At 46.5% G+C, this 12,360-nt stretch overlaps 1 protein-coding gene across 2 annotated transcripts in view; it reads right to left on the bottom strand.

Moving 5' to 3' along the window:
- Nucleotides 1-5,143: 5,143 nt before the first annotated feature.
- Nucleotides 5,144-12,360, bottom strand: part of LOC310690623 (G protein-activated inward rectifier potassium channel 1-like) — a 32,428-nt gene continuing 25,211 nt past the window's right edge. For both annotated transcript variants that reach the window (XM_083469973.1, XM_083469974.1), the window contains one exon: nt 5,144-7,019. In XM_083469973.1, coding sequence (XP_083326099.1) covers nt 6,412-7,019 — 608 coding nt within the window. In that variant the 3' untranslated portion in view covers nt 5,144-6,411. The remainder of the gene's footprint in view (nt 7,020-12,360) is intronic.

Here is a 12,360-nt window from a genome sequence, read left to right as displayed (position 1 = left end):
GATAGCGCAGTAGATTGCTGCCCAGGCCTCGAAGATGGCCAGCATCTCTCTCACTTTTTTATCCCTTAGCCTTGTCTACAACATCAGTATGATGATGATGATGATGATGATGATGATGATGAACCTTATCAACCCAGAGAGATCATCCCTGGCCTGCCTTTGCTGGGAGGGTGGAGAATTTCTCTCACTTCCTGCTCGTCATTCCAGGGCCCCTTCGCTCAAGAGCTCCCTCTCCTTTGCTTCCTAATGCCTCCCTAGATATTTCCATAGCACATTCTGTACTGTACAAAATGTGGCCAGACGATATTTGCCAGAGCAACTGCCTTAATGGGTGGATATTGCATAAAAATAAAATAAAAATCCAATTCCAGTTTTGTTTCTTTTTCTTTTTTTTAAATGCTCAGGGAAGCTGTACCTCAAAGGCAAATATTGTGTTAGCGGATGTGTCGGTTCTTCTGACAGCTTTTCAGCTTACATTTTCATTGCCTGAAGTGCAGTATTTATCTTCTGCAGTTGTGGTTCGCTGTCACCAGAGGGTGCACTTTACTAACTATTCCTTCTCTGTCCTTTCTTTTCCTGGTGATTGGGAATGCAGCTAATGGGAGCATCTATACAATTACACCTGTGTAGGGAAACGTTGACAGCTATGTGTGGCGGTCAATGCTGTAAGATCTGGACTCCCTCCATGCAGACTGAAGGTGTAAATAGGTGAATGAACCCTATTTCTTACAGCGATGAGAATCTCCACCGTGTCTTGAATTTAGGGAAGCTTTTAATGTTTGATGCATTACTGTATTTTAATATTTTGTTGAAAGCCACCCAGAGTCGCTGGGGAAGCCCAGCCAGATGGGCGGGGTATAAATAAATTATTATTATTATTATTATTATTATTATTATTATTATTATTATTGAATTCTCCAGAGGCACACAGACCCTGGAACCCCCTGGGCTCTTTCCACTGCTTGGTGGAGAGAGGGGGAGGCACCCAATTTTTGTAACTTTTTAAATTTTCCTTCTGATTCTGTGATTCTAATTTTTGTTGGTTGGGGGGGGGGGGCAGAGTGATCTGTCCTCATTTTTTAAAAATCAGCTCTTTTCTGCTTTGAGAAGTGGTGTGTCCCCCCCCCACCTCTCTTTCAATTCCCAAACAGCTTTCCCTGACCAAATGGTGGTAGTGATGGCAGCAGCCGAGGAATGCTTTGTAGAAGGAACTTGTTGACCAGAGACGTTTTGCAAACGCCTGTTGGATTTCTGCATGCTTCCCTCCTCGCCACAGTTGACGTCATGCAGGCCCGATTTTCTCAGGCTGCTTGGCTGCGGACTTTAACCTCTCAACATCTCACCTCCAAAGCTAGGCCTTCCGGTCTCTTGAGGCCATGGAGGTACTCGGATTGGCTCTTGCCTTTTGGTAAGATCTCCCTGTTGGCTTTTAGGGCTGCCTGTTTATTAAGATGGGGGCAAGACTTTTTGTCTGCGGAAGGGCAGGAGATTACATACTTAGCAGACTGCGCCATCATCTGCAGCTTTGGGGGAAAGTGGGGTTGGGAATGGATTCAGAAAAAAATTAATGCAGGCACTATAGAAGAACTCCCAAAGTACATGAAAGCAATCTCTCTCCTCATCTTCTCCAGGAGTTCAAAGCACACTCTTATTTATTATGTATTTAGCAAGACAGGGACTGCGTACGCAATGTCTATCTTGAAACAGCTCGGTTATTCTTTTTCTCAATCAGATGGAAACTGGTTTTGGGGAGGGGGGGAGGAACCGTCAAAAGGCAGTGCGTCATATGAAGCAACAGGCTGGATACAGGATAGATCTGGATTGTGGTGAGTATCTTATGTGCACCACTTATGAAACCAGTTGCAGAAGAGCACCGGATGCAGATTAAACGGGAATGTGTACACAGCCAGCATGAGATTCCCTTTCTCTTCTCGCCCCCCCACCAGCACCAGAACTAGTTCAATAGGCTGGGTGTGATTGTTTTCTGTCCACTTCTGATTGTATTTATTTTAGTTGATTCATCACACCTACCGTATTTTTCGCTCTATAAGACGCACCAGAGCATAAGAGGCACCTAGTTTTTGGAGGAGGAAAACAAGAAAAAAAATATTCTGAATCTCAGAAGCCAGAACAGCAAGAGGGATCACTGCGCGACGAAAGCAGCGATCCCTCTTGCTGTTCTGGCTTCTGGGATAGCTGCGCAGCCTGCATTCACTCCATAAGACGCACACACATTTCCCCTTACTTTTTAGGAGGGAAAAAGTGAGTCTTATAGAGCAAAAAATATGGTATATCCCATCTTTCCTTCAGGGACTTCAAGGTGGCATATATATAGCAGACCCTCCAAGTGACCCTATTTTCCAGGGACAGTCCCGGATTTACAGAAGCAATCCCAGTTTCTGATTTGATCCCAGAATGTCCCGCTTTTCCTTAGGATGTCCCTATTTTCATCGGAGAAATGTTGGTGGGTACGGAGTTATGCAATCCTTCAGCCAAGGAGATAAGTAACTATGCAACCTTGAGAAGATGTCTGAAGGCAGCTCTGCATAGGGAAGTTTTTTTAATGTTTAATGTTTTATTATGTTTTCATATGTGTTGGAAGCTGCCCAGAATGGCTTGAATACCTGCTGTAAAACAGTCCCCTAACTAAACTGAAAGGGCACCTTACTGGTGAGGAAGTTTGAGTTCAGTGTTGTGCGGAATTTTCTCAACCTTTTATAGGGTTTTGAAATATATATATAAAATGCCCTGGTTGGAGTCCAACAAAGTATGAAGAGCCACAAGTCTCCAATTTTGGCTGTGCACATGCCAAACCTTTAAGTCACGTGGCTTCCCCTGCCAAATAATCCTGTGAGCTGTAGTTTACCCCCACAGAGCTGCAATTCCCAGCATGCTTAACAAACCACAGCTCCCAGGATTTTGGGGGACAACCATGGGCTTTAAATGTATCTTGTGGCTGTAAGCATTGGCTCCTCACATGGCAGACAATTAAAGCATCCCCCCAAGGATTCTGGGAACTGTAGTTTGTTAAGGGTTCTGGCATTGTCTTACTTAAGGCCTCTGTGATGGGTAAACTAGCGTTCCCGGGGCTCCTTGGTGGAAAGGGAATACGCTTTAAACATATGGTGTGTATTCAGTCTTTGTGGTTTGAAAAAAAACCCCTCACCTCTCCCCCTCTCTTTAAAATAAAGAATTGACGTCCTTAGATGAAAAAAACCTTGAGTGGTACCTTACCAACGAACAGATTTATTATGAGATAATCCTTTACGGCATAAGCCACAATAAATCTGTTACTCTTTATGATGCCGCAAGGCTTGGTTTATAGTGTGTGCTTTTTGCTGCAGACTAACGCAGCTAGCCCTCTGGAAATTGTCACAATGGACGACGGAGAGCAGGTGGGAAATATCGTCCTGGCATCTGGTTGTATTAGCAGCTGCTGAGGTCTGGATGGAAAAATATCTCTATATTCCTTGCATCAAGTGCAGGGATGCTTCATTCCATGTTGTAATACAGGGGCAAACATCCTTTCGCCATCAAAGACTGCATTCCCTTGCAGGGGGAATTGTGTGTGTGTGTGTGTGTGTGTGTGCCCCAGACACAAGTGTCCTGGATTAGCTATGTAAAGATTATCTTGCTTCTGTTTCCAGGATGGCTACCTCAGATTAAAATCCCCATGCCTAAGCAGGTCTAGTTGAGCAACACTGCTAGCCAAAGGGTTTGTATTTATTTTGATTTATAGTATATTCAATACCTCAAGGGCTGCCTCTTTCCATATGAACCAACCCGGACTCTGAGATCATCTTCTGAGGCCCTCTTTCGTGTGCTCCTCCTCGAGAGGTCTGGAGGGTGGCAACACAAGAACAGGGCCTTCTCTGCAGTGGCTCCCTGTCTGTGGAATGCTCTCCTCAGGGAAGTTTGCCTGGCACCTTCATTATACACCTTTAGGTGCCAGGCAAAAATGTTCCTTTTTAACCAGGCCTTCAGTTGACCTGATCAACACCACATACCCTTTAAAATGTGGCTCTTTCTTGGGGGTGTGTGTTATTTGATTATTGTTTTTATTTTGATTTTACATATTGTGATCTTTTCTGAGGCCTCCGGGTACAGGGCGGTATATAAATTCAATAAATTCAATAAATGAAGAACAGGAAACTAAGAAAAAAAGAAAAGAAAAAGGGGGCGTCTTTATCTTTAGAGATTTCACTTAAAGGTAAAGGTAAAACAAGCAAAATCTGGGGTTCATCCGTTGGAAATAGCATCCTGGTGGAATTTCCGAAAAGCAGTACGGAATTTCCCTCCTGAGAAAGGGCAAGTAATCAATTTAATGATGATGTGGATGATATTGTTATATATTTTTCGGGGGGGGGGTGATTAAGAAACAACAGAGGGCTACTGGCAATACAGTGGTACCTTGGGTTAAGTACTTAATTCGTTCCGGAGGTCCGTTCTTAACCTGAAACTGTTCTTAACCTGAAGCACCACTTTAGCTAATGGGGCCTCCTGCTGCTGCTGCGACGCCGGAGCACAATTTCTGTTCTCATCCTGAGGTAAAGTTCTTAACCTGAAGCACTATTTCTGGGTTAGCAGAGTCTGTAACCTGAAGGTACCACTGTACAGGAGAACTGTCCTCCCCACTTGCCTTGGGGTGTGAACAGAGACAGGGAGTTTGGAAGGCTTGACAGCGTAACTGGGTGACAAGAAAAGGGAGTATTTTAGCAGGGCATTCTGGGAAGAAGAGAGGCTGGGATCCATCTTCGGCAGGCTGGCTGGGAGAGATACCTGGGACCCCATGGCTGCACTGCTGTGGGGCACAAGCCCCCCTTGAAACGACCATGTTGTAAGACCTGGACTCCCTTCACTCAGACTGAAGGTGTAAATAAATAAATCATATTTCTTAAAGCTACGACAGTCTCTGCCGTGTCTCAGTTCTCCAAATGAACACAGACCCCAGGTGAGTGCCTGGAAGCCCCTGGACTCTTGCCACCGCCAGCAGAGAGAGGGGGAGGCACCCAACTTTCGTAACAATATTTTAGATAAGGACATGCTTTTGCTTTGTAAAGTGCGCAGTGGCCTCTCGCCCTCACTTCAACCGCTCATTTTCGTTCGCCTCCCCCTTTCTCCCTTTCCAGTTCCACCACCAAAATTCACAGTCGGGCAAGAAGACCTTTATTTAGGCGGACCAACCACAAAATAGGGAGCGAGCTTTCAAGTTCTCCAGAAACCCTTCCTTGGGAGAGATGCTACGCAAAGCAGTCAAAGGGGCGGGGAGACAGAAGAAGAGGAGACATATTATTGGCTTAGCCCCAAGTTTTCTGCACTTAGATTCAGTCTTAAGATGGCAAACTTGGTTGGATTAACCTTTTCTAGGTGTTGCAAGAGACAAAGAGGCAATGGGAGAACCACCCAGTTTCTGTTAATTCTAAAACCAGCCGTTACCCTGTCTCCGGCCTTAAAAGCGAAACACACTGTCTCCGTCTAAGGCAGAGAATTGAGTAGGTGGAGAGGAGCATGGCAGTCTTCCTATGATCAAAGCCGGAGATTTATTTCAGGCGATAAAGTCAAGTGAAGCTAAATTTGGTAGCGTTACCTAGTGGCTGGAGGGCACGTGGTCCTCCACAAGTCCCCCTTGAGGTGGTAGAAAAACCATCTTCATTTGACTGTAGCTCTTGTTTCCGAACAGCTAGATTCAATAATCTTCAAGGCACATAAAAAACAAAGGAAGCCATGTTGGTCTGTAATAATCCCCCCCTCTTTAGATTGTTCTGTGCTTTTCGACAAACACCTGTGGATCATGTTCATTTAATCCCTGTGTGTACAATGGCTGCACGTATCAGCTAAAGCGAGACGTGTGTCTGTCAGAGGCAGGGCCTTATCGGTGGTGGTGCCTCATGCAGCACAGCAGCAGTTCTCTGTGGGTTCCTGAGAGGCTCCCGAGGGGTGTGGCTGGTGCGTAGCTTCTTTAAAAAGCCCACAAAGCAGGCCCTTTTGTGTAGCTTCATAGGTGTTCAAGGACACGCTGCAGTTGCTTGAGAGAGCAGACCTCTGTACATACTCAGAGGTACTCTTGTTATAGAACAATTGCTTCTTTAAAGGGGCAAGTCAGAGGAAATGGTACTAAATAGGCATGCTTTAGAAAGGAAAAGAAAATAGAAGACCCAACAGTATCTTCAAGAGATTTTTTCTTCTTACTTACACTGCCACTTAAGCAACCGACAACCCCCTGTTACATAACTACAACGGGTTGTGGGTTGAAGCTCTCTCTGTGTATTTTTTTATATAAAAAAATTCTCGTTTAAATTGGACGGCCATTGCTAGCGCATGGGCATAGCTCAGGGGGTCTTCACAGTAGTAACCCGAGAAATCCAGGAGTTTTAAATGAAAACTGCAGCTCATTTAGGCTTCCGCTCCTGTTTAGGACAGGTGTCCCGAGTTCATTTTCCGCAGCTTGGCAGGCAAATTCTCATGATCTAACGCCGCTCCCAAGGTGAGCAAGGCTTGAGGCCTTTGCTGGAGTTCGAGGTTCCCGGTGGAGCGAGCCAGCAGCTCCGATTTGGTTTTGAAGGCTGCCGACATCAGCTTCTCGCCCCCGTCTTCTGTGCCGCAGACGGAGGTGATCTGCTGGATTTTGAGCAGATCTCCCGTGCTACATGCTTTCTCCACGTTGCTGGAGCAGAGGCTGAGAACCCCTCTGTGGAGCTCCCGTTTCCCAGAGCAGATTTTCTGGAATTTGCTGGGGAGCCTGTTGCCCTTTTCTTCGAAAAAATCGAGGCAATCGAGGGAGGAGATCTTTTCCCTCCGGCTTCTGTTGCTCCCTGTCGGCGTGTTCAAAGGCGAAGGGAGAGAGAGGTTTTCTTCCTGCTCCTTCACGCTGTAGGGGGGAGTGGGGACTTCAAACGTTCCGTGGAACTGAGAGTAATCCACACGGAAGAAACCATCTTCCAGCGACATCACAGGGAGGAACCGGTGGCCCCAGAGAACTTCATCTTCTGTGTAGGAGGTCCTGGCTTGGCAAGTCATCCCTAAGAGACCAAGAGAATTATTATTATTATTATTATTATTATTATTATTATTATTATTATTATTAATTATTTATACCCCGCCCGTCTGGCTGAGTTTCCCCAGCCACTCTGGGCGGCTCCCAATCAAGTGTTAAAAACAGTACAGCATTAAATATTAAAAACTTCCCTAAACAGGGCTGCCTTCAGATGTCTTTTAAAGATAGGATAGCTGCTTATTTCCTTCACATCTGCTGGAAGGGCGTTCCACAGGGCCGGCGCCACTACCGAGAAGGCCCTCTGCCTGGTCCCTGTAACCTCACTTCTCGCAATGAGGGAACCACCAGAAGGCCCTCGGCGCTGGACCTCAGTGTCCGGGCTGAACAATGGGGGTGGAGATGGTCCTTCTGGTATACTGGACCGAGGCCGTTTAGGGCTTTAAAGGTCAGCACCAACACTTTGAATTGTGCTCGGAAACATACTGGGAGCCAATGTAGGTCTCTCAGGACTGGTGTTATGTGGTCTCGGCGGCCACTCCCAGTCACCAGTCTAGCTGCCGCATTCTGGATTACTTGTAGTTTCCGGGTCACCTTCAAAGGTAGCCCCACATAGAGCACATTGCAGTAGTCCAAGCAGGAGATAACCAGAGCATGCACCACTCTGACGAGACAGTCCACCAGCAGGTAGACAGCTGTCCTGGACACAGAATTGACCTGTGCCTCCATGGGCAGCTGCGAGTTCAAAATGACTCCCAGGCTGTGCACCTGGTCCTTCAGGGGCACAGTTACCCCATTCAGGACCAGGGAATCCCCCACACCCTCCCGCCCCCTGTCCCCCCAAAACAGTACTTCTGTCTTGTCAGAATTCAATCTCAATGCATGGACAGGATCAGTGTGGCTTGATTTTCAAAGTATGGTGCCATGGGAAAATGCAGTTTCCCCAGATCCCCAGACCACTCCTGTGCTGGACAGCTCCTTTAATTCTTCCTACCTAAAGCATCTAGAGATAATAATAATAATAAGAAGAAGAATAATAAATTTTATTTATACCCCATCCTCCCCGGCCAGAGCCGGGCTCAGGGCGGCTAACACCAATAAAATCACGGTAAAAACATAATAGGGGAAAAAGAGATGGGGGGACCCCAATTTAAAATACAGGTTAAAATGCAATTTAAAATGCAGCCTCATTTTAAAGTAGCTGATAAATCAAGACCATAAGGGGAGGGAAACATAAGGGTCAGACAGAGTCCAAACCAAAGGCCAGGCGGAACAGCTCTGTCTTTCAGGCCCTGCGGAAAGATGTCGAGCCCTGCAGGGCCCTAGTCTCTTGTGACAGAGTGTTCCACCATGTCGGGGCCAGTGCTGAAAAGGCCCTGGCCCTAGTTGAAACCAATCTAACCTCCTTTAGGCTCAGGACCTCCAAAGTATTGTTATTTGTTGACCTTAAGGTCCTCCGTGGGGCATACCAGGAGAGGCGGTCCCGTAGGTACTTGGGTCCTAGGCTGCATAGGGCTTTGAAGGTCAAAATCAGCACCTTAAACCTGACCCTATACTCCACCGGGAGCCAATGCAGTTGGTAAAGCACTGGATGAATGCGATCCCGCGGCAAGGACCCCGTAAGGAGCCTCGCCGTGGCACTCTGCACCCGCTGGAGTTTCTGGGTCAGCTTCAAGGGCAGCCCCGCGTAGAGCGAGTTACAATAATCAAGCCTGGAGGTGACTGTCACATGGATCACTGTGGCCAGATCAGGGTGAGAAAGGTAAGGGACCAACCGCTTAATACGGTGGAGATGGGAAAATGCCGCCTTTGCTGTGGCTGCAGCCTGCGCCTCCATGGAAAGAGAGGTGTCGATTAATTTCTTGACCCCCCCCCCAACCTCCAATTTTGGGGGTCTTCAGCATGGAGCCTGCCCTTGTAACCAAGAAGAGATGGGGCAAGCAAACTGCAAACTCTCGCACGTTGTCCTTTGTTACCTGGGCAGGTAAGGTCACGCCCACCTCTAGTCACATGCGAAGGAAGTATGTCCCAGCCAGGAGGAAACAGGAAGTTTTCGACTGGCTGGGCCAAACATTCCCCTGCATGTCCACTCTAGGAAAACAAGGAATGTTGTACTTGACTGCTACTTATGTATCACATCCCACACCCCTTCCTTCCTAGGGTCAGCTAAACCCATGTGCAAATGCCACTCTTACAAGGGGCATTTGGGGAGCAGCAGCAGCAGCATCCTACCTTCCTATTCTTCCCCACCCTGTCCCATGTTGGCTATTTCCTGTCTCTCTGCAATGATATTACGCAAATCCATGAGCTACCTGCTCCATCGTTCATCTCCCCTGCTATTAGAGAAGACCTGGTTAATTTGAGCTACTCGGGGAGACACAGCCTGAAGGATAGTCTGCTCTAATATCAGATGGCAACAAATGACAGTGAGTGATTGATGATCTAGGACTGCAGGAATTCTTGGGGAAGGGAAAAGACGTGTCTCTCCTGTCATTTGAGATTAGCACTGGCAGTAAAAATGTGGCTATTAGTGTGTCACACCCTATATTAAACATTCACCGTATTATTAAAGAATAAATATACATATTAGGGACAAATGCCCTGATCCGGAGAATGGAGTTTGCATATGTGGATCTACCACACTGGGTGTGCATCAGCTTGTTGTGTGTGTGCAAAATTGCATCCAGCAACTTGGAAATAATTGCATCAATGTATGTAGTTCCCCATTCTGATCCCAGCATAGAAAACTATGCACCAGTTTGTGCTGCTGGCATTCTCCATTGGTACGACAGTGTGCAAAGCAGCTGTCTGTCTCTTCTGTGATTCTCAGGATTGGCGTTATAAAGCCATGCTTAGCTTTGCCTGAGCAATTGCCCAAAGGCCCTTTCTGCTCGAAAAAGACAAAGTCCCTTCTGAGCTGCACGAACGCCGAGATGAAAAATAATTAGAACTACAACATTAACAACATTAATAAAATCCGCACCCAGGCAACCCTAATCCCGTGACGAGAAAAGCTCTGTGGGGTGATCTGTATAAATCATGCAAATCAAACCTATTTTAGTATCTTCTCTTACTTTGCTTAATGCCTGCTCTTATATTGTACGCTTATCTGTTTTGTGTATAGGCTGCTCCCTACGAAGCATCTTGAATTCATGATACAATTAAAACATACATAAAACAATTGCATTGCATATTTAGGGGGGAAAACAATACCACACAACTTCAAGCCCAATACAGATTCCGACTGTTATAAAAATATCTGCTTGGAATGCTTCTTGAAAAAGGAAAGCATTTAACAGATGTCAAAAATACAAAAGAAACAGCATAACATAGCAGTTTTATTTTAGATGGTGTGTTTTATTTTGCACAGTGCACAGTTTTGTTTTGAAAAACCATCTTCCATAATTTAGACTGCAATCTTGTACGCCAGGTGTGAGGAACCTCTGGCCCCCCAGATGTTGCTGAACTACAATTCCCATCACCCCGGCCATTGGCCATGCTTGTGGGGGCTGATGGGAGTTGTAGTTCAGCAACAGTGGGAGGACTGGAGGTTCCCCACACCTGCTTTACATACTCACTTGGGAGTAAGCCTTATTGAACTCCATGGGACTTATTTCTGAGTGCACAGGATTGCACCATTATACTGAATTGTGGATAAGGAGGGCGAGGAGCTATGAATCTTGTTTAGCCACCGCCCTGGCTTCTGATTCCAGTAAGGCATTGCCTACATGCTTTCAGGTGTGCCTTCATACCCTGAGTGTTCGAAATTTGCTTTAAAAGAAAAAAGAAAAGAAACAAAACTGTGATTCTCAGGTAGTGAAATTCTGAGCCCCAAACCATGCTCTGTGTGAAACTGCAATGTTCACAGTCTGTCTGAAGTCCCACTGTAGCGTTAGCAGAAAAAGCTTCCTTCTAAAAGCTGCCTTAAGCAGCTATGGTTGGAACTACTGGGCTGGACTCAAAGGTAGCCCAATGCTAGATTTACTTATAAGCTAAACAAGCTATAGCTTAGGGCCCCACTCTCTTGGAGGCCCCCCAAAAAAATTAAAAGAAAAAAAGGATGTACATTTCCAAAATATAAGACAAAACAAGGAATTAAATAAAACCTACATACAGCAACAGTGTTTTGTTTTGGGTTGTGTAGGCTCCTATGATGTAAATCATGGGCCCCGCCTGCTAACCTGCTCCCTAAAATATCACTGGTTTGCTCATTTCTCATCACTGGTTTGCTCATTTATATATTTCAGAATATAGGGTGCCTACATTCTGCATGTGCAAATGGCTTTAGATACCTATTAGGTCCATAAATTACCATATAGCCTATATTCAACACAAAAAACAGTGATGATTTGTTGTTGACAAAGGACAGCTGGACATATAAAGGGCCCCATTACTTTCAGTAGCTTAAAGGTAAAGGTACCCCTGCCCGTACGGGCCAGTCGTGTCCGACTCTAGGGTTATGCACCCTTCTCACTTAAGAGGCCGAGGGCCAGCACTGTCCGGAGACACTTCCGGGTCATGTGGCCAGCATGACTAAGCCGCTTCTGGCGAACCAGAGCAGCACACAGAAACGCCATTTACCTTCCCGCTATAAAGCGGTACCTATTTATCTACTTGCACTTAGGGGTGCTTTCGAATTGCTAGGTTGGCAGGAGCTGGGACCGAAAGACGGGAGCTCACCCCGCCGCGGGGATTCGAACCGCCGACCATACGATCGGCAAGTCCTAGGCACTGAGGTTTTACCCACAGTGCCACCCGCATCCCTGAGGTAGCCCCACTGAAATCCATGGGACAAGTTAGTCATGGCACCGATTTCAGTGGGACTAGCTAACATCTCTGCCTTCACGAGACAGGAAGGGCAGCATATGGCTTTACAAAGGGGGACGAGAGAGTGAGCGAATCAGAGCTAAGTTTGCACAGTTCATCCATCAGTTCTGTTTCCTATGGAGGTAACAAATCACCTGCTGTTCCATCTGGTGACAGTCAGTCTCCGGGCGGCCTTTATTGACTTAGCTAGATTTGCTTATGTGCTTTCCATTAACCCCCTTTTAACTGCCACATTCAGCCGGGCGGTTCTGGAGGTTGCAAGATGCATAATGGAGAAGGATGCTCTCGCGAGCGGACGCGGAATGCACATTAAGATAAAACGTCGGGAAAGCCTTTCTCCGTTTTCATGCATGCTCAGGGGTTTTGTTCAAGCCCAAGAGCTGGTTCTGAATAGTAGAGATGACCCTCTGGGCAACACGGGGAACCTCTGAACACAGAGGTCCCAGAGAGGAATCACAGCCCGGTCTTCCTCCTGCTGCTCAGTGCCACAATTCTTCTAGGATTTAGGAGACAAGGGCTATGGTGATGCCATCCCAAGCAGT

This window comes from Podarcis liolepis (assembly GCF_965112155.1).
Source record: "Podarcis liolepis genome assembly, chromosome: 13".
NCBI lineage: Eukaryota > Metazoa > Chordata > Lepidosauria > Squamata > Lacertidae > Podarcis > Podarcis liolepis.
The sequence above is the reverse complement of the archived record's forward strand: the minus strand, read 5'-3'. Positions and strand labels throughout refer to the sequence as shown.